We start from the raw sequence: 20,820 nt of genomic DNA, 5'->3' as shown, positions 1-20,820 counted from the left end.
ATCGTTCTTTTAGCGGGCCGCTGAGTGCAAAATAGATCGTTACTCTCTGCGAAACGAAGAACTCAGTTCAGGATAAATATAAACTCCAGCCAATTCCGCCATGTTACTGCGCATTTGTATTGCTATAATATTTGAACACATTAAAATACTAACTGCAAAAGTTATCAAATCACTTAAGTAGAAGAGACCGTATTTATTACTAGCCATTGCCAAGTCATGTCCGTTGGGGCTCGAAAATTGCACGTGACGCAGTAATTGCGCGCGTTTTGCTCTCTAGCGCGAGTACCCCTCCCCCCTCTCGACGATCTCCGTGACGAACATATTCGTCGGGAACCTGTCGAGTCGAAATCCGCCTCAGATTCCAATTCCACAATTAAAAAGAATAAGGTAATTTGTGTTTCACTGATAACCACATTGTCCCTCGTATTCGCGAAATATTGTTGTAACAATCCGTTGGTGTAATAAGTTATAACAGCAAATTTAGTTATTGTCATGAAAGAATAATATTATTAGCCAACTAATATAACTTTACCATGCATTCTTTTGCCAAGGTAATATCTAGCTCAGTTTGCACATATACTCTATGTCAATATTTTGCCAAGATAGCTAGCTATATTAAACCAAGCTGTTTAGTTGACCTTTTTTTCCTGGTCATGCAGCATGTGTGACCTAAACTCATGACTTATGCTACTTAATTTCCAGAAAAAGGTAGCATAAGTATAATGTGTATAGTGCCTTGCACATTCACCTGGATCCCTCAGGCACTGACTGTGGCAACCTCCAGATGTACCTTCTTATGGATATTCTTGAGTAATGACTCCTTTCTTGCCACCCTCCCAAATAGGCCGGTGTTATGGAGAGCTCTTGGTATTGTAAACTCATGCACATCAGTTTCAGCAACTGACTTCTGTAGCTCTTTCAGAGTAACAACTGACATCTCTGTCACTTCCCTTACCAGTTTACATCTTGCCTGGGTGCTAAGTTTTGATGGACGGCCTCCTTTACACAGCAACTGGGTGGTGTGATACGCCTTCCATTTCCTGATGATGGACCCAATAGTGCTCACTGAGATATCCAAGCACTTTGCTATTTTTTTGTACCCTTTTCCTGACATGCATTTGGATCACTTTATCTCATACTTCTCTGGTATGGTCTTTAGTCTTCATTTTCATGGTGGGGTCACAGCCTGGCTAACGACCCCTACCCAGAGTGATTTCTGTATACAGTACACAAAAATGTGACCTTTACTTTAATTGCTCACTGGTAGGAACTAATCATTTAGTTATGTCCAAATAAGAGGCAAATGTGTCTTGTTTGAGAAAAATTTGCATACTTATGGAAGCCGCGCATTTCAGTTGTACATTTTATCTTTAATCTCTGAGGACAAATAACTAATTTTGGCTTTTGAAATAAACTGTTAATGTGAAATAGGTTTCAGTAAAAATAGTGATTGGGAGAACATTTGTGTATGTCTAAAACACACACATACACATTGTCTAAACCGCAGAAATTATTTGTCAGATGTGTTATTAGATAGCAGTAACATAAAACAGCATAACATTCTGTATTTAATCCAAAAATCATATACTTTAAAGAAAACTGCTCAGACACCTTGTATGAGTACAAGGTATTAATGCAATTTAAATTTTCCCTTTTAGTTTTGGTTCCAGACATGATACAGTTATGTGTCACTTGTCAGGATATAGTTGATATGTAATAAGCTCATTCATACTGCTAACTAAGCATTAAAAGACAGGTAACCAACAAAAACAGGCTGCACACTTTTGAAAAACCTTGCAGACAGCTTATTTTGACATTTCATCTTAATATAAATAAATGTGTAAGTTACTGTGCACATTGCAAAGAGTGAATAGTTGAAGAGTTGAAATACTGTAGTTCAGCATTTTCAAATGACTTAAACTGGGATATAAAATTAGTTAATTATCAGGACCTTTTCATTGGGAATAATTTGAATTATTGCCTTACCTTCAACCAGAAAGTGTTTTTACTTGAAAAGTCCTGTAATGTTACTTTGTATCCAAAAGATTATTTTACTAAATCAACTAAATGCTGTGGCATCTGTAGACACAACAGTTGGTAGTCATGATGTATTTTTAAAACAAGGATTATACAAGTGATCTCAATACCCATCTATTGTGCTTTAGGTTTGAGACATAACAGAAGAGAATTTCTATTCATGGATCCATGTCACAGTTGGTTTTGATACTTCCAAGACGCTGGGAAGAAACTGTGAAGGTTTTTAATGCTAATTGATGAGGGCTCCAACTAATGCATGTTTCTTTGGTGTTGGGAACACAGATTTAAATGTACATAAGTTATCGTAACAAAAAGGTGCTACCTACTTAATGCAGGAGTAAAGTGTGATGATCACTGAAAGCAACATGTAGTATGAAAGTATCATATATTAATATTGAAAGTTTTTCAAGAGTTTGTTGGAGTTACTTTCCCCTCACAATTACCATTAAGATGGCAGGCTTCACATTATAATGACTAACTTTACTCTTAACACTAATACTCTTTGTTATTTCTTTTATTTGTTCTTATGTCTTGCAGCAGCTAGCTTTATGTGATGACCTGAGAAGATGCTGGACTCTGAGGATTGTGCTTTGCCTTTGGATAGCCTGTTCTACGAAGGGCCCATTGTTCAGAAAGTGTGAGTGGTTCTGTTGCACACCACTCCATAGCAACATTGCTCTCTGCAGTGACTCTTAACAAGAAATACTTAAAAGTGTAGTTTTCTGTGCTATCCAACTTGTATAGAAAACCCCTGCATCATGAGAAAGTGGCCTGGCAACTTGAACCACTCCCATCAGAGTCTGAGATAACACCTACCCAAATCTTGCAGAGAGAAATAAAATCTCTTTGTGTAACTGGTAAGTTTCCTATGAAAAATATTGGACATATTTGTCTAATGATAGAGCTTTATAGACATTTGTTTGATAAGCATGTACTTTTTAATCTGTAGTGGTGTGCATGACTGTTGTACAAGGAAATAAAATAGTGAGCAGTTGACAACCATTAATGTATTTAGCATATTTTGTTTTGTATTTTCACTGTACATATGGTTATATTAATGCAGTGTTCCATTCTTATGCTTTTAAATTACAGCATGAAATTGAGATACCAATGTGTTGCTTATCATTTTAAAAAAGAAATCAGTGAATCAACGAAAGTAATTGAAATTAAGGTGGTTTTTATGTTTTTCATTTACGCCATTTTCTGATCTCTGTAATTTTAAATGAATAAATTGGTAGGCAAACTGACATTTTTTTCTGAAAGTGCTAGTAGCGTGAAAATGTACACAGTGTTTGAAAAGTCAAAAAGATGAAAGAACCCAGATCTACTTTAAAAGACTTTTTTGAGCATTATTTTTTCACTTGCAGCAGGGGAAATGTTTTGAGCATACAGAAGGCAAAGAGCTTAGAACAATTACACTCAAGAGGCATGTAATGCATTTGGGCTTCAGTGTTCTCCAGGCGATATGCCTCGCGTTCATTTACTTCATGTGCAGTAAAGCCTCTAACAATACTTCTGATAAAGCTCCTGATACTGCTTTTCAAGTTTCTATATCTATTTAATTCTGTTGTTTTTAAAACATGTGTTATTGAAGGTCAATTCAAATCTTGTATCGGTTCTACAGACAACATAACTATGCCACAAAAAGTGAATCTAGAATGTTTCTTTATAATTAAAATAACGATAAAGATAGCGTATGATAGTACATTGCAAAATGTGTACAATAACATTTTTAATTGCACTGTCCTATTAAGTTTACTGCATTTAGGAGAACTCCATTCTGTACAAATTGGTCTTCCTCCTGTGTCATTGTGCCTGAGAATTGTTGTGAAATGTACCTATGCAAGATTAACATATAAATTATAAATGCCCCATAAAAAAATTGATAATTATTACAATAACCCAAGGCTTTAGCCTCTATAGCAGTCCAATTCTTGCTATTCAAAACATCAAAAATGCCTACATGTTATATTAGTGAATTATACCATGTTGTGGAAGCAGATGTATAACTCAGCACAGTAAAGTGTGGCTTAGGTGCAACAAGCTGGAGATTTCTTTTGAATGGTTAAAAAAAAAAAAAAAAAAATTTAAATTTGTTGCTTTGCTAACAGTAAGTACGAAAAGGGAAGGCTTGGAGTTTGTGGTTTCCAGATTTTTATTCTACTGTGCCCTGAGAGTATTTCATGACATAGTGTTAAATTTGGTTTTTCCTTTTACAGGTCCTTATCAGAAGTCAAAGAAATTTTTGCCCCCTTTGAAAAAATCCAGTGTGGGCAGAAATTTTGCTTCAGAAAGAGGGAATCCTCAAAACCCCAAAGATGAGCTACTCGGATATGGGCATCCCCCTCTTTTGACCACAGAGGGTTGTGCTAAATCACAAAGTCTGCTCAGCACTGACCCACCAAAGGACCTCAGCTGTCTGCCTGAAAGGCCACTTTTCAGTTCTTTTCAGTTCTTTGGCAACAGCTCAAAGTTCAGGAGGAGGTGCAGCTTACATTTTAAACTGAATGTTTATGTTTTGTGAAGTGAGAAGAGATGTCATGCATTCTGTTTATAATCTGGTAATGGATTTTATGATACAACACTGCAGTGACTAGAATGGCACAAATTTTAAATTGGGCATTTTGAATTGCATTTAATGTGGGGGTGCGGTGGCGCAGTGGGTTGGACCAGCTCCTGCTGTCTGGTGGGTCTGGGATTCGAGTCCCGCTTGGGGTGCCTTGCGATGGACTGGCGTCCTGTCCTGGGTGTGTTCCCTCCCCCTCCAGCCTTTCACCCTGTGTTGCCGGGTTAGGCTCCGGCTCCCCGTTACCCCGAATGGGACAAACGGTTCAGATGGTGTGTGTGTGTGTGTGTGTGTGTGTGTGTGTGTGTATTGCGTTTACATTTACTCATTTAGCGTGATCTTTTCGTCAAAGCCACATGCAATGATTACGATGTAGTATTTAACTGACACATTCATCCAGTGTTAGAGTACACTAAAGTGCCTATAAATTGTTCACTCATTTATACAGCAGAGCAAATTTAGAGGCAGAAAATTCACCTGAAACACATTTCTCTGGACTGTGGGAAGAAACCTACATACACAACATGCAGACTAGGCTGAATCCATGTCCAGTTGCACTATCCAGATGCTGTGAGGCAACAGCGCTATGCAGTGTGTTATCGTGCATATGTACATAATTATTCTAGAATCAAACATACAAGTCTTTGTGTTCCTCAAACTTTGACAGGGTGTAAAATGGGTCTGTTTACAGTAAAATTGGTGTCAAATTGAAATTTTCTCCCTTTCTTTTTATAGTTTATTTAAACCTCCTCAAACATGGGTTTCAGAGCACAATGCACAGCGCAGTAATGGGCCATATCAAAACCCAGCCAGTGGAAATGGTGTCTTCACTGGCCAAGCACCAAATGTGACAGAAAATCCATCCATGATATCATCCCTTACAGCTTCCAGTCAACGAACAAGTTCCGGTCTGTCTGGTGCAGACAGCCCACAGACCTCCATGTGGGATCACTGCACGCAAAAAGCCTGCATCCATCCCCTTAATCCTCAGCCAGTCAGTATACAAGGTCAAGGTAAGGCTGCTCTGCGTGTTCTGTGTATTAAAGACAACTGTGCTTCTTACTGCACAGGGTGAATGTTTTTTTTTTTTTTTTGCTTTTTTTATTTTGTTTTGTTGAGAAATCAGATGTGACATCGGATTTCTGTTCTCAGAGCATGAAATTATTATTTTAATGGCCTGCCATGCGTGTGCACCAGAGTTTGATTTCAGTCTCCTGAAAGAGTACAAGATCTCAGATGATCTATTATGCCGTTTGTGTCTCCTGTTCCCAGTCATCCTCTGCAATTTATTTCATACCTTGGGGCACTGCAGGCTATTTTTCTCCATTTCTGACTTCCCCCCATCTTTTCCGATCCTGTATACTGGCGACTGAGCTGCCGCCTGGAGCTCCCGGCATTGGAACTTCAGAGAAAAGCACATCATTATAGTGCAGACGGTTCACAAAGCGAGAGGCTGAACACCAGAAGTTTAAATCCTGGGCACAAAAAAGTTCAGAGTTTCACCTGGGGAGATTTGGTTCTTGAAACTACATAAGAACTAAACCAGCTATCAGTCAGTGTCTTTTATTTTGATTGGTTGACCACTGAAGCATTTTCACAGACTATCATATATATAATGCCAGGCTGTTGTGTTATTTTGGAGTTTACAGCTGTTTTCTGCCAAAAGCTGGTTCAGTTAAAATGAATACATTTTAACATTAGCGGTTAAAATGGATCAATTTTAATATTATACATCTTCATTTTATTAAAGTATATGGTTGTATTTTTAGATGTTTTTTGCCGTATTTTGTGCAATATTTTTTACCATTTTCATGATGTAAAAATTGTCGTTTTTGCAAACAATCTGTTTTTATTAGTTAAATCTAGGGCAGAACACAGACAATCACTCTTTTCAGCTATGTAGAAGTCTCAGTAAAATCACATTCTTGACACAGTGTGCTTCATAAGGTTAAGTAGCACTGATATGAGTTCAAACTATGTAACTTTTGTCCTTTTATATATCTACCTCTTTGTCATATGCAACTCTTCAGGTGTGTGTACATATGTAAGCCTTGGACTGTTGCACAAAAGCAACTAATCATAACTCAAGCATGTGTTATGTGTCCGTTGTTAGCTACTTCCTGCCATTTACAGCACACTTTTCCTGTTTAAACTGCAGAAGCTTACACTCTTACAATCTCCCACCATGTCACAAAAGCTGTTACGAAAATCTCACGAGAGTGCTTTTCACTGAGTAGTTCTTCCACATTGTACCACCAAGTACATGAAAAAACTGTCAACAATATATAGCTCTGGGTTTTGCTTTTAGGTTTAAAAATTAGACTGCATGGTTAGCAAATACTAAGTCATTGCATATTAAAACATTTCAATAGGTTAGAATAAAGCCAGCAAAACAAATATTTCAAATGATCAAATTCATTCACATTTTTGGTTTGTAAAAATTTAATATTTTAATCTAAATCAACATATTTCTTGAACAGAAACATTGTTTATGATTGAGAAGACCATTGTATTATCCTAATGGGTGCATCAGAAACCATAACCACCAGGTGGCAGGCACTAGCTGCCCATAACTGTGTGCCTGAAACCAGATTAATGTGCACTGTCTGCTGCTGCTGTTTCTTAAGAAAAAGGTCTGATGCTTCATTTTCAGTTTTAACATTTTGTTCAGTTTGGTATAGAAGAAATGCTAGTATCAATAGAGATTGCTTTCTATTTAATACACTGAACTAAACTTACCCTACTTTGCATTTTCTATGCATGGCACTATCTTCTGAAAAGAAAGAAATTCAGTAATATTTGCACATATGATTGTAAGAGTGTAGTATAACAGCTTAATTATTAACAGCTGCTTCCTTTCAGATGGATCAGGGCCTGCTGTCCTCCGTTCAGTCACTGAAATCCGTATCCTTGCACTGTTGCCTGTTTTGCCTCTTTCAAGCTCTGTGTACCTCTTGATTTTGGAATAATTGTATTTTTGACTAGCCGTTCCCCTGTGCTTCGGGTTAACATTCATGAAGCTCTCAAGTGCTCAGGTGGCTCTTTGTGTACCGCAGGCCAGATTTAGAGCATTCATGCATTGTTAAAGGGAGTGCTATTATTTCCCTGATAGATGAAGAGTGGCGTGGTGGGGACGGCTTACTGTCCTAAGGGTAATGCCGCTTCCTTCCATCTCTAAGTGTGATAAGGGTTTTGTTCTGGCAAAGAAAAGATGGTGGTTACCAATGACACATCAAAGTAAACTATAGGGAGAAGATTCCCTTCCAACCAATATGTATTGTTACTGATCAGAATGGATGATATTTACTACTGAAACTGTAAATACTTTCATGCATGGACTTAAGCATAGGGCATTTGATAAACTGTTTGCTTTCTACAGCAAGCACAAATATCTGCCCTGCTTCTTTTTCTGAATTAGGGTTATTTAATTTTTTTTTCTGGCATCGTAAATATTAAATATCAAAAGCCTTAATATTACATGCAAAGCTGCACAATTCAGAACGGTCTTCAAAGAGTTCCCTTACTTTAATTACGTTCAGTCTAAAGCCCTTGATGATGTAAGTGTACAGGTCTCCTTTTGTTAATTTTTGGTTTGGATTGACAGTAATTTCACTGCATAATGTAATTCCTTTTCAAATGCGATATGCAATTCAATATAAAATAGTCTCCTTTTCTTTACAGATTCTATATACCAGCAAAAATTTTGTGGCCTGTGCTCCTACAGGCTCTGGGAAAACAGTGCTGTTTGAATTGGCAATTATTCAACTGTTGATGGAAAACCCACCACCATGGTGCAATGTCAAAGTTGTGTATAGTAAGTGAGACTCATTCCCAGTTTTCAAAAGAATGTCAAGAATATCTCAATCATTCAATTCAATGTTAATTATAGCTTTGATTATGCTGTACTGGTGAATTAGCGACTGAACCCCTTTTGGTGTGTGAAGTGTATATATATATATATATATATGTATTAAAGTATGATGTATGTATGCATATATTTATTATGGCTCTGCAATGGACAGGCTTTCTTTTCAGAGCCTGACCTGCTTTTCTCAGTATGCTTCTACTACTGAAAATGGACACATGGAACCTTTAGTTCCTGCTTTGCTTAAAGGCAACTGTTTATGTTCCTGGCACACTGAAAGATGATGATTTGCAGAATCTACAAAGAAAACTGTTTTCTAAAGGATAAACCGCTTTTAAGTCATGCTTTCATGTTTTTAAAGGTGGTAAACTATTACAAATTGCCTTTTCAATTGTGAAAGTTAAAATATGTAATTCTTTATATATTTCCTGCAATAGGAAATAGCCTGACAGAAAAACTCTTGCCTCATGCTATATTTTCCTAGTGGCGCCAATTAAAGCTCTTTGCAGTCAGCGTTACGAAAACTGGAAGCAGAAATTTGGCCCTCTAGGGTTGAACTGCAAGGAGCTGACAGGCGATACGGAAATTGACGACTTCTTTGAGATCCAAGATGCACACCTCATCATGACTACACCGGTAAGCAATGCTTTCAGTCAAGGAGGATGAGCTTTAGTCGAAATACACAAACATGTCAACTCTGCATGGAAACCACGGAGTACCCCAGGTGCTCCTGTGACTTGTAACCCTGTATCTTTCTTCTGGCTTTCCAGGAGAAATGGGACAGCATGACTAGGAAATGGAGGGATAACTGCTTGATGCAGCTGGTCAAGCTTTTTCTTATCGATGAGGTCAGGGTTTCAGTTCAGAGTCCATCACAATCTTCCTCTTGCTAGTTTTAACTGACAACTGATTTGGAAAATTTGGTACCTTTAAGTAGTATTTTGCCAGAAGGAAGTTCTCTTTTCATTAAACTTAATTATATTTCTGTTGTCTTTCTTGGAGACATTTATGAATCTTTTTCAGGTCCATGTGGTCAAGGATTCAACCCGTGGAGCGACGCTTGAGGTTGTCGTCAGCCGAATGAAAACAATCAACTCTTACCACGAGAACGAAAACCCTCAGTCAGGACCCTCTGTGAGATTTGTGGCTGTTTCAGCTACCATTCCAAACATGTCTGATGTAAGAAATAGGTTGGCTTGGCAAGAATCTTCAAAGAGAAATTAATCAATTGCCATATTTAAATGGGTGGCCTTGTGCTGGCTTAGTTTCAGCTCCTTGTTTCTAGATTGCTGAATGGCTGTCGGATTGGTCTGGTCCCGCTACATGTTTGGAGATGGACGAAAGTCATCGTCCCGTGAAGCTGAGGAAGGTGGTGCTCGGGTACCCCTGTGGCACCAATCAGACAGAGTTCAAGTTTGACCTGTCCCTCAATTACAAGATTGCAAATGTCATCCAGACCTACTCAGATCAAAAACCAACTCTTGTGGTTGGTTACTGTCGCCTCTTTTCTTAGCAGTTATTGGTCCAATTGTCATTAAGGACAGGGCTTTAATTAAATTTTGTCCCCTTTGATTTCTGCAGTTTTGCTCCACAAGGAAAGGCGTGCAGCAGTCTGCATCGGTGCTAGCTAAAGACGCTAGATTCATAATGGGTGCTGAACACAAACAAAGGTCCTTCTGTGTGATTTTAATCTGTTTCTTTAGGGAAGAAAAAATCAGGACTTAAATCTACATTTTTTGTAATTCCCTTTTAAGACAGTTTTTATTGGTTATTGCATCATGTGCAAAACATTTGTTAATAGTCTATATTCATTAAAAATAGAATGATATTGAAATTTAATGATTTACTGCTTTTTTCCAAAATGCTTTACCAGCACTCTAGCTGAATAGCATTAGTTCCAAAAGAAGCATCCATAAGATATTATATGACATTTTTAAGATGTTCCGTGTCCCCAAGCTATTTAATCTGCCAGGAAAATATTCTGTTTTATTGATATGGGTTATTGTCCTCATTTGCAGGTTGATGAAATATGCAAGCTCCATTCTTGATTCTAAACTCAGAGGTTAGCTGACTTGATAATTGCTTTTTAACAGTGTTTGTTCCTTCAGAAGTGTGTATGACAATTTTTTTAAGCTTGCATGTGTATTTCTGCATTTTTTCTGTAAAGCAATAATTTAATTAATTTCTATATGTTGTTTTGTGCTCCAGATCTTGTTATGTGTGGAGTCGGGTTTCATCATGCTGGTATAGATGTGTCTGACAGGAAAATAATTGAAGATGCATTCATAGCTGGAGACCTACCAGTACTCTGTGAGCACTACTTTGTGCCATTGAAACAACTTGAACAATGGTGAAATCAATAATTTGTGAAAATCTTGGTAACTTGACAGTTTTTAACTTGTTTTCGTCCTGGCTGTCAGACTATAGGATGGCTAAAAAATCAACAGCAGGCATACTTTTATCAAGAAGTTGAGTTCTTGTTCCGGTTTTTTATTTTTTCTATGTGTCAAACACATGCTTTGGCATCCACAAGTGCATAAAATCAGTCTCAGCATACAGCCAAAAAGACATTTATTTATATGTCAAGCAGCGAAGGGTCGTTAGATTATGTAATGCCATCTATGTTTTTACTTTGGTTATTTAAAGACGCAGAACTAGATTTGTATGTTTCTGCCTAGAAAAATAAATTCTGAAAAAGATTTAATTTCCTTAATGCCTACCTCTTACACAGGCCCAGAATGATGCAAATCATATAAGTATTGTCCACAGAGGAAAAATATCTTTGTTTTTTGTTTTAAACTAGTTACAACAAGTACTTTGGCAATGGGAGTGAACTTACCTGCCCACCTGGTGATTATTAAGTCCACCATGCACTACGTCAGCGGGGCTTGTGAGGAGTACAGCGAGATCGACATGCTGCAGATGATTGGCCGAGCCGGCAGGCCCCAGGTACTCAAATGCATTCTGTCCCAGAATGCTTGTGTATAATGCAACAACTCACAGGGCCAGCTATTGAGCAGGTGGATGTCTGTTTTTTATTAAACTTAATTACTAAAATTTCAATTATCTGTACTACGAGAATTATGTCTTTTCCAGTTTGACACGACAGCAACTTCTGTGATCATGACCCGGTCACACACAAAAGATAAGTACCAGCAGCTAGTCAGTGGGACTGAAACCATCGAGAGCAGGTTAAGTTTGGGTCTTTTCTTTTTTCTCAGAAACCTCTTTTGGAGCATTATTCACACAAAACTATACTGGCACAATGTTGCAGTAACAGATGTGTCAAGCATTTGTTGTGATTATACACGTTTGAATTTAGTCTTTCACACTTAGCTTACACACACAACTTGTGGAGCACCTAAATGCAGAGATCGTTCTTCACACCATCTCTGATGCGAATGTGGCCCTGGACTGGATTCGTTCCACTTTTCTGTATATCCGAGCTCTGAAGAATCCCAGCTACTATGGTGAGTGTGGGTTGTGCACCATTGTCCATATTGGTGTACTCCATAGAACAGATGCACAACTTTCACAGCATTATCAGAACCCACACATTCAGGAGATGCGATGAATTACTCTGTTTTCAATGGTTCATTTGAAGGTTTTTCATCTAATCTGGATAGAGCTGGAATCGAAACAAGACTTCAAGGTATTAAGTATTCTGAGGAGTCTCTAAATTGCTCAAGCCAGAATGAAGCAGACCTGTATTCCAATCTATTTCAGAGCTCTGTCTGAAGAACCTGAACTCCCTGGCTACCATAGGTCTGATCACTATGGATGAGGACATCAATTTTAAACCTACCGGTAAATGGTCATTCATTGTTTTAAACCTGTCAGATGTATATCTTACTGTTTGTATATACTGCACTGATACCTCAAAAGTCAGAGGGATGAAATTAATCTCAGCTTTAAAAAAATATTTATTCCTAAACAGTTTCCTTTCATATAATTAATAAATGCAGGTTCATTTAATGAAGGGCACTGATTAAAAATGCATTTATCTTGCCTGTAGAGGCTGGTAAGCTTATGGCCAGATACTGCATTGCTTTTGACACCATGAAGCAGTTCAGTCTGGTTTCTGGATCAGAAACAATGCCTGAGTTGGTAGGTTACTGTCAGAATTGTCCCTTTCTATGTTTTGGTCTTATGACATTTGCACTGTCAGTGAATTCATGAATTACAGGTGTCATGTTTATAACAGATTGGACTGATCTCTAAAGGCAAGGAGTTTAGTGATGTGCAACTGAGAATAAATGAGAAGAGGACTTTGAACACCTTGAACAGGGATAAAAACAGGACAACAATCAGGTCAGAACCAGCTGAATAGTTTTTTAGAGAAAGATCTGTCAAGCATAACTGATCTACATAAATATTTACATGTTTTCTGTTTCTAGATACCCATTGGAGGGAAAGATTAAAAACAGTGAAATGAAAGTTAACTGGTATGTTATACAATCCCTATTTTAGTACATATTTTTATTATTGCTCTTATTTAAGTGTTTTATGTGAATTATGTTCTAGAAACATGTAATATCTTTCCTTATTATATTTGATTTATGAACGGAGTCCATAAATTTTTCACTGTGTAAAACCAAGCAGAATTTTCAGAATTATGATGTAGCTTCTAACAGATGTACTGTGACTTCTGTGCTGTTGATTTCATTGTTTTCCAAGTTGAGAGTATCAAAAGAGTTAGTTTTAAATGTAACCAAATGTGTCTTCAGTTTGAAAAAGATGCTTCCTTTAACAGTACTTAGGAAAAAAGTTATTTAAAAATGTTTTTTTCTCATATTATACGTTTGATCTCTCATTGGTTTCCATTTCTTCTACTGTTGTTTCACAGTCTGATTCAAGCCCAGCTAGGCAGTATCCCTGTTCAAGAGTTTGGACTTATACAGGATACTGGGAAAATATTCAGAAATGGAATCCGGATTACCAAATGTAATTTTACTGAATAATTTCTATGGAAACATGCCTTAAAACTAATTCTGCCACAGGAATGCAGTTTGATATAAAAGTACAACAACTTTTAGATTTAGCGCAACGGAATCAGTCGTTTGGTGTTTTTGAACTGGTCAGCTGTAGCCGCATAGTGTGTTCCTCACCTCCCTCACCTTCAATCCACTAATTAGTAAAGACCACCAGTGTAATGCTTTAGTACTTTTACAAGCTTGGAGAACTGTGGTTCTGGAGACAGTAAACTGAATTGGAGCTCTTTCAGCATGTAGCTAGTATCACTGAATTGTACCTTAGTCACTGACAGAGAACATGATTGATCAAGATGATATCACTGAGGTTGGGGATTTTTATTGTGAACAGCATATGCTTATTGATTTCTGTTGGGCCAGGTTTGTCTGAATTGCTCAGCCAGAACTCCAAGAAGAAGTTCACAGCTCTGCTCAATGCCCTGATTTTGTCCAAGTGCTTCCGGGCCAGACTCTGGGAAAACTCGCCATTTGTCTCAAAACAGCTGGAGAAAATTGGTTGGTGGACATGCAGTTAAAAAGCTCTGGAGTAATTTTAGCTTAGGAGGATTTCACATCATGACTACAGTACACTTTGGTTTCAAACACGTATAATAAAAGCAAGCAGCACTTTTTAAAATATTTCTGTAAAACTTTGTTTTACCTTATAGACATACACACGTTTATAGGCAATGAATGCATTAAAAGAACATTCAAAAGCATTTGAGTGTAATGATGCTTGTCAAGCTTCTTGCCCATTTTCCATACATGGATATGCTGCGCAATAAGACACTGATGAAAAATAGCATGTGGCAGTGGGCGTTTGGCAAAAAATATGTTTAAAAACAGACCTTTAGTGCCGTCTTTTATGCCTTTGATTCCAATGTCAATTAAGCCACATTAAAAGCCACCTGTTTAGAGTAGCATAATAGAGCTAAAGAGTTTCACTGAGTACACAAAATGAACTCATTACAAGTTGGGGCATGAGAACCAGTCATCACTCTCTCCACTCTGTTCTTCATGCCTGCTGTAGTGCAAGTACCTAAAATGGGCCTGTGTGTCACAGAGGATCAGTTGATTTCCAACCAACAGTTAATTGTAAATTATGCGATGCTTCCTCTTCCCAGGCCTGACACTTTCTACAGCCATGGTGAACGCAGGACTGACAACATTCCAAAAGATCGAGCAAACCAATGCCAGAGAGCTGGAGCTGGTATTTAAGGACCTGTTATGAAATCATTCCCCAAGTTTATGGTCTTGTCTTATATCCAGATGTTTCATGTTATAAGCACTCAGCCATTACTGTGTTTCTAAATTAAAATGAAGTCTCACAAGGTTAAAATAACACTCTCCAGATTGTCAACAGGCATCCACCTTTTGGAAACCAAATCAGAGAAGCTGTCATACATCTTCCCAAGTATGAAGTCAGTCTGGAACAGGTGAACAGTACTGTTGTTCAAAAATAGTTTTGAACATTTTAGCTTAGGGATTTGTATTGTGAACAGTATCTGCTTATTGTTTAGAGCTTCGCAACAAACTATTTCACTCATTGTGTTAATTGAATACAACTTTGTCGGTGGAGTATGATAATCATTTAATTTTGTTCTTTGTCTTAACTGCTTTTATAGATTCCAAGATACAGCATTTCAACAGCAGAGATTGTTGTCACTGTAAACTTAAGAAACTATGAGCAGCTGTTGTCAAAAAGAACTGCCCCTGACCACCATTTTGTCACTTTAATTATAGGGGATTGTGACAATAATATGGTTTTCCTCCAAAAGCTAACGTAAGAATAGTGTTAATCCGTTCATATAATTTAATAGTTGTTTTCTTTCCTCTTAGGAAAACACAGAAGCAGAACATAATGACTGTGTGTATCATTTTGCCTTAGTGATTCTTTGCTCTTGAAATCTGGAAGCTGGTCAAGGAAAACTGAAGTCACAAGAACACCCAAAGGAGAGGAACTTAGTGTAAATTTGATTAGCTCGGAATTTGGTAGGTGTTCACACATTGGTCATGTTTATCAGGATTATTTTTTTCATTCATGCATCACAAAAATAATATGCATTTGGAAATGCTGTGGTCCGAGTAAAATCCTTTATTCAGCTACATTGTACAATTTTTAGAAATACCAGCCCTTTAACTGTGGGTTCAGTTGAGTAATTAGGATTTCTACACCAGCAAGAATCATCACTGCCTCTCTGGCTTTTATACAAGAATACAACTGAATTGTTTTAATTTCTTCAGTCAAAAATTTTCTTGAAGTAAACAGTGCTGGGACCTGACATTTGATCACAAGTTAATGGAAAGAAACAATACTGTTAAAAGTTGCAAAATCTAAACCTGTTAGATCTACATTACAGGGGTGTTGGTTCTGGTGTGTACAGAATGTCTCCTATATTCTAGGCCAAATATCTGAACAACGGAACTAGAAAAGTATGAGACTAATGAGTCTATATTTTGTAACTAAAACTATAAATCATTCAGTGTGATTCTGAAAAGAATATTGGGTATACTTTTGCAACACAGATTGTATTTACAGATTGACTGTGGTTTTTTTTTTTGGAAATTTAAATTAATTTTATTTCGTTATTGTAAAGTGGGACTTGACATTCAGCAGAAGTACAGTGCTTTCTATGCTGGAGCTAAGAGATTTGCAGCGGAAACGACTGGCTCAGAAAGTATGCCGATCACAGCACCAAGTCTACAGGGCACATTGCAGAAAGCACCAAGTAGCACACAGAGAGCTGTGGGTATGGCACACAGATCACCCAAAGGTGCCCCATCTGTAGAAAGAGGTATGACAACCTAACATTAATGAAGTTACTGGAATTGAAGGCAAAGTAATTCTTTGGGTCATTATGCAGTTATAACCTGATATGTTTGGAGTGATTTTTTAAAACAACACATATGAAACGATACATTTGATGTATGCCTTTTTGTAAATAATGAAATGTTTGATAAAAGGTATAAAATGTGTTCTTTTCAATGATATGACAACATTGAAAATACATACTGTTCTTTCTTAGGTTCTGCAAAAGAGAACATGTATCCAAATACAGGAAAAAGGCAATGTAACCATTTTTGTAAAAATAAGGAACAATGTGGACATGACTGCTGTAAGTATAAAAAATTTTTAAGTATGCAACAAAATCAGTTACAGTTTTTTATTTCAACATTCTGAGACCCGGCAAAAAGGTTTTTCGATGTACTTATAGGATTTCTATGAAGTTTTCCAAACCACTCCCAAAAACATTTAAAAGCATAGAATGTCCTCTGTCAGGTGCAATAGGACTCAGCATTGTAGTAGGTACGGCTTGGGAGACGCTTAAAATCATATTTCCTCTAGAGTGGACAAAAATTAATGACTGAGAGTCATGAGGTTATGAGGGTGTTTTCATTATGTATTTAATCAAATTAAAATTTCTAAACTGTCAAACTTTTCAAACTCTAATGTGGGTAGTGATTAAATATTATTATTGCATTAACTACACAGATTGTTTTTCTACTAGGTAAAGTTGGTGTGGGGACTGTTCTTAAAAGGAACACAAATCGGGAATCTGGGTTTTCATCCTACCTCAGAGATCTGAAATCCAGGAACGAAACCTTCTCAGAGACCCCAGTGAAGCGTCTGAAGGCACGCAAAACTGAACACACTATATAATGACACATTATACCAATAACATTTTTCCACTACAGTCCTGTCTGTACAACTTTAGTTGAGCATCAGTGGTCCTGACTATTTTATACTTTTGCAGAGATTTTATGTTTTACACTTGTAACACATCAGAATAGATAGAGGGTCACAGGCCTTGCTGCTTAATAACAATATGTTGCTTCAGCGGGTGCATCTCGGAATAATTTCTTCATATTCCACTCTGCACAGATTCTTCACGTTGAAAATACTTACAAATATATATAGTAGGAGGCCATACAGTTTTATGGATTTATTTTTATCTTAACTGGTTACAAGATGTACCTCCTTTTGTGCCTTTATGAAAGGTAAATGCACAATGCCTTAAGAAATGAATCACCATTATATATCTACATGTGTAAATTGTTTTACATAAAGCAAGGAAAGACTGTTATATGCAAACAGGTATAAAACTTTGTTGCTGATCCCTGGGAGGGTGAAAGTAGGAAATTCTCAAAAATTCCAAACTGAACTGCTCCTTCAAACTCCCTGTGCAAGTGCTGCTTGTAAAATGTTCTCTTTACATTAGATGAAAATGTGTGAAGAGGCAGCAGGGAACATACAAAATTTTTCATATCAACCCAAGGGCCATTTACCTGCTTTCTCAAGGTACTCTGCCAAAAACGCAATGTTGTAGACTGTATAATATGTAGTTATGGACATGTATGATTAAGATGTAGCAGTACTGGATTTATGTTATAAGGAAGCGTTTGCCTTTGTGTCCTAATCATTCTGTTTAGTCCTGTGGCTGCCCTCATAACAGAAATACAAGAATGCAAATACATAGAAAATAGAAGAATTAAAATATCTTTAATAGCAATTTTACATTGTATATACTTGTTCTGACTTCAGTGTGTAGGGCTTGTAAAGTAAAAGGCAATTATACCAAAGTAGTTAACTTGTTGAGGCATCTCTTTTTTCTATTTTGGAGGTATGAAGGAAACTATTATAATTCTGATGAAAGAGCAGATTGTGTGGAATCTACAGAGGATAGTGCAAGCGCAAAACAGATGTCTAAAGAAGGGTCTTATGATAAGGGTATGTACAGCGCTGACGAGATAGTGTGACGTACATGTGCTTTGCTGAGGCTTTCAGTGAATTCAGTCAGAACAAGGCAGGACCAGCACTTTCACAAGCAGTAGATGTTAGATGTTAAAAATTACAGTTCAGCTGCAACCATGTTAAATGGTGCAGCACAGCGTACTGAATTGACTTTGGTCGTTCACTATTTCAAAGAATGGAAGGTTTATAACAAGGTTCATAACAAGTTTATTCCTATGCAGTAAATTTGCTGTGCAAACAGTACCTCCTTTTTCATTTCTTGCAGACTGCAACAAATATCTGGACAACCTGAGCAGTGGGGAAGAACAGGAAATCAAAAAGAAACCACAACAGTCAGCTGACACACTGAGTACTGCCCAGAACGTCTTTGTGGTGGTTTATAATGGCATTATAACGGCAATCCACCTAATGCGAACCTGATTCGTTTTATTATTAGTCCTCCCTTGTTACTATTTTTTTGTATATGCAAACTAATATATACCAGTATACAAGGCATCAAAAGTCTGATAACTACACATTATAATGCATGAAAATCAAAAATAAAGCATTAGTGTTTTTTCTTGAAATGTCCTTTGTTATTATGGAAGCAGTTCAGTTGGACTTAAGACAGATGTTGTTGTTTTTATACTTCTTAGTGTGGGGGCTTTCCAGCTCTGGCTATAGGGAGTCCAGCCTCAGCCCTGTGAACCAAACCTATGGCTTTTCCAATATCCCAAGCTCAGATCCCACAGATGACAGCGAGTTCTTTTCTTCTGATAATGTGAATTTTGACCTGAGAGTAGATGACTGGGATGATTTTGATGATGAGAATTTAGTTCATGCCAGTGAGACTGTATCCATGACTCAAGGGACAGGGTGTGAGAAGCCAATAGGTACTTTGTGATGGTCTTTCGTGAATTAATTTAAATGCCGTCTCAGTGATGTATTAAAATGCTATTACAATTTCCTTTTACTATGGATGTATTTTTACATGTAGTGTCTGTGTTCAAAGAAATAGTGGTGCTTCATTAAATTTCCTTTGCTGTTCTAACGGATGCCTCCTGAGATGTTTAACACTTACGTACTTATTAACTTTTGTAATTCTCTCATTACTGAAGTTTTAATTATGCCTGCAGGTTACTCAGCACCACTGTCACCCTGTGAACAACCCAAATCAATCTTTATAGAGTGTAACAGATCATACGGGTAAGTTCTGGTTTAAAACAGTACTGTTTGCAGCAATTGTAACCTTGAGCAAGGCACCCTTCCAGCAGTCCTCATTTGAGGAAAATGTGTTAGATCTGAAACTTTTAAGGTACTAGTACTAGTAATGATCAAACAGGCCTTAATGTTTTTAATGGACTTTTACTAAACTAGAACATGGACAAAATGGTGTTTTTTTTTTTTAGGGCAAACTACACAACCATCAGACGTCAAGCACTAGAGCTTACGCCTCTCACTCACTCCCCTAAACCAAATAACTGCATTACTTCTTTCATTAAAGACACTGTGAGTTACAGCAAGCTACATGGAATTTTGTAAAGTATCTCCTTAATGTATATTTTGAAATATTCATACTACATATTTTCACTGTGTTATATTCAAACTATGAAGGAACGTTAATATTAAGGTACTTGTTTTGCAGTGAGCTGTAAGTTTTTTAAATTTAACTGCACAATGTCAAGTTGGGAAGCTTCAGTCAGTTGAATCTATTTACAGCTTTGTGTGAGATTAGAAAGTCTTTTATGTTCATTATATAATTTATGCATGCCAGTTCACATTAACACATTCTACAGTTTTAATATTTCACATTTCAAGTTTCACACGTTAGAAAACCTGCTTTCCCCTCCACAGAAACAATGCGACAGCAATTACGGGACTCGGAAGAGGTCTGCCTTGCAAAAACAGAGTGAGCCAAACCTGGCAACACAGAATAGACAGTTTGACTTCTTTTTAAAGACGGATGTTGAAACATATACAACAGACCTAAATGGCAGGTACGCAGTTGTAAAATGGGTCTGTTAATAACTGAATATATGGATTAATCTTTGTGGACTCTTATATTTCCTTACTCATACAGTGTTGAGTTAATAAAAGGTTTTACTCTCATGGTTTCAGTTTGTCTATTTTATTTACAGGTATCAGGGAGAAGATAGTGCTCTGGAAATGGAAGCATTCGGTGGGATACTAGATGGAATATTTTAGGGCATTTTTAATCTATAAATTCCGGGAAGAATGAGGTTTTGCTGAACGTGGTTCATTGTCAGTCTCTGACATAATTTGTTCATACAATATGTGGTATCCTATAGTAAGAAAGAAGCTTCATCTTGCCTTTGATGCTGAATTGTTTAAAAATAAAATTAGTTTTGAAAAGTTCATTTGACTGTGACAATGCTTTTATAAATGTAAAAAATGTAAATAATAATTACTAGTAATTATCTTGTGTTAGATGTATTGGCATGTCCGCAAGAATTTCCTGTCATACATAAACTGACTTTAAACATTTTAAAGTTCTTTTTAGCTGTACAACACGTTGATGTTTCCCACATAAAAAAGGAAATGAGAAACATTACAGCAGGTGGGTAGTACTGTAGAAATGAATGAATGAATTGAGTACAACTCAACTCTGCGGAGAGCTGTGACCCTGCTG

The 20,820-nt window shown here is 37.1% G+C and overlaps 1 protein-coding gene across 5 annotated transcripts; it reads left to right on the top strand.

The window, feature by feature from the left end:
• Positions 1 to 308: 308 nt before the first annotated feature.
• Positions 309 to 20,395, top strand: hfm1 (helicase for meiosis 1). Of its 5 annotated transcripts, none has more exons than XM_018730780.2 (40): positions 309 to 387; positions 2,575 to 2,674; positions 2,782 to 2,894; positions 4,257 to 4,521; positions 5,339 to 5,616; positions 7,466 to 7,507; positions 8,090 to 8,160; positions 8,285 to 8,417; positions 8,953 to 9,104; positions 9,239 to 9,316; positions 9,492 to 9,602; positions 9,754 to 9,954; positions 10,050 to 10,138; positions 10,487 to 10,530; positions 10,677 to 10,778; positions 11,272 to 11,417; positions 11,565 to 11,659; positions 11,805 to 11,938; positions 12,073 to 12,120; positions 12,195 to 12,275; positions 12,484 to 12,575; positions 12,673 to 12,779; positions 12,866 to 12,913; positions 13,315 to 13,412; positions 13,820 to 13,954; positions 14,563 to 14,648; positions 14,791 to 14,874; positions 15,064 to 15,221; positions 15,327 to 15,430; positions 16,036 to 16,233; positions 16,465 to 16,554; positions 16,948 to 17,072; positions 17,659 to 17,738; positions 18,061 to 18,167; positions 18,457 to 18,540; positions 18,827 to 19,063; positions 19,307 to 19,376; positions 19,580 to 19,679; positions 20,025 to 20,167; positions 20,309 to 20,395. In XM_018730780.2, the coding sequence occupies exons 2-40, from the start codon at positions 2,604 to 2,606 to the stop codon at positions 20,373 to 20,375; spliced, it is 4,467 nt and encodes a 1,488-aa protein (XP_018586296.2). In that variant the 5' UTR covers positions 309 to 387; positions 2,575 to 2,603; the 3' UTR covers positions 20,376 to 20,395. The 5 variants fall into 5 exon arrangements, with proteins under 5 accessions (XP_018586296.2, XP_018586295.2, XP_018586297.2 ...); XM_018730779.2 differs by having other exon boundaries at positions 9,492 to 9,647; XM_018730781.2 differs by lacking the exon at positions 12,073 to 12,120 and having other exon boundaries at positions 9,492 to 9,647.
• The last annotated feature ends 425 nt before the right edge of the window (positions 20,396 to 20,820 follow it).

This window comes from Scleropages formosus, chromosome 25, assembly GCF_900964775.1.
Source record: "Scleropages formosus chromosome 25, fSclFor1.1, whole genome shotgun sequence".
Classification (NCBI taxonomy): Eukaryota; Metazoa; Chordata; class Actinopteri; order Osteoglossiformes; family Osteoglossidae; genus Scleropages; species Scleropages formosus.
This window is presented reverse-complemented; position numbering and strand designations above follow the sequence as displayed.

Bases quoted from the DNA above. Each gene is read 5' to 3' on its own strand.
- hfm1 (XM_018730779.2), top strand. From the start codon at position 2,604: ATGCTGGACTCTGAGGATTGTGCTTTGCCTTTGGATAGCCTGTTCTAC. The intron at 8,161-8,284 runs GTAAGTGTACAG...TTTTCTTTACAG, and splicing joins AGTCTAAAGCCCTTGATGAT to ATTCTATATACCAGCAAAAA. The intron at 12,276-12,483 runs GTAAATGGTCAT...TCTTGCCTGTAG, and splicing joins CATCAATTTTAAACCTACCG to AGGCTGGTAAGCTTATGGCC.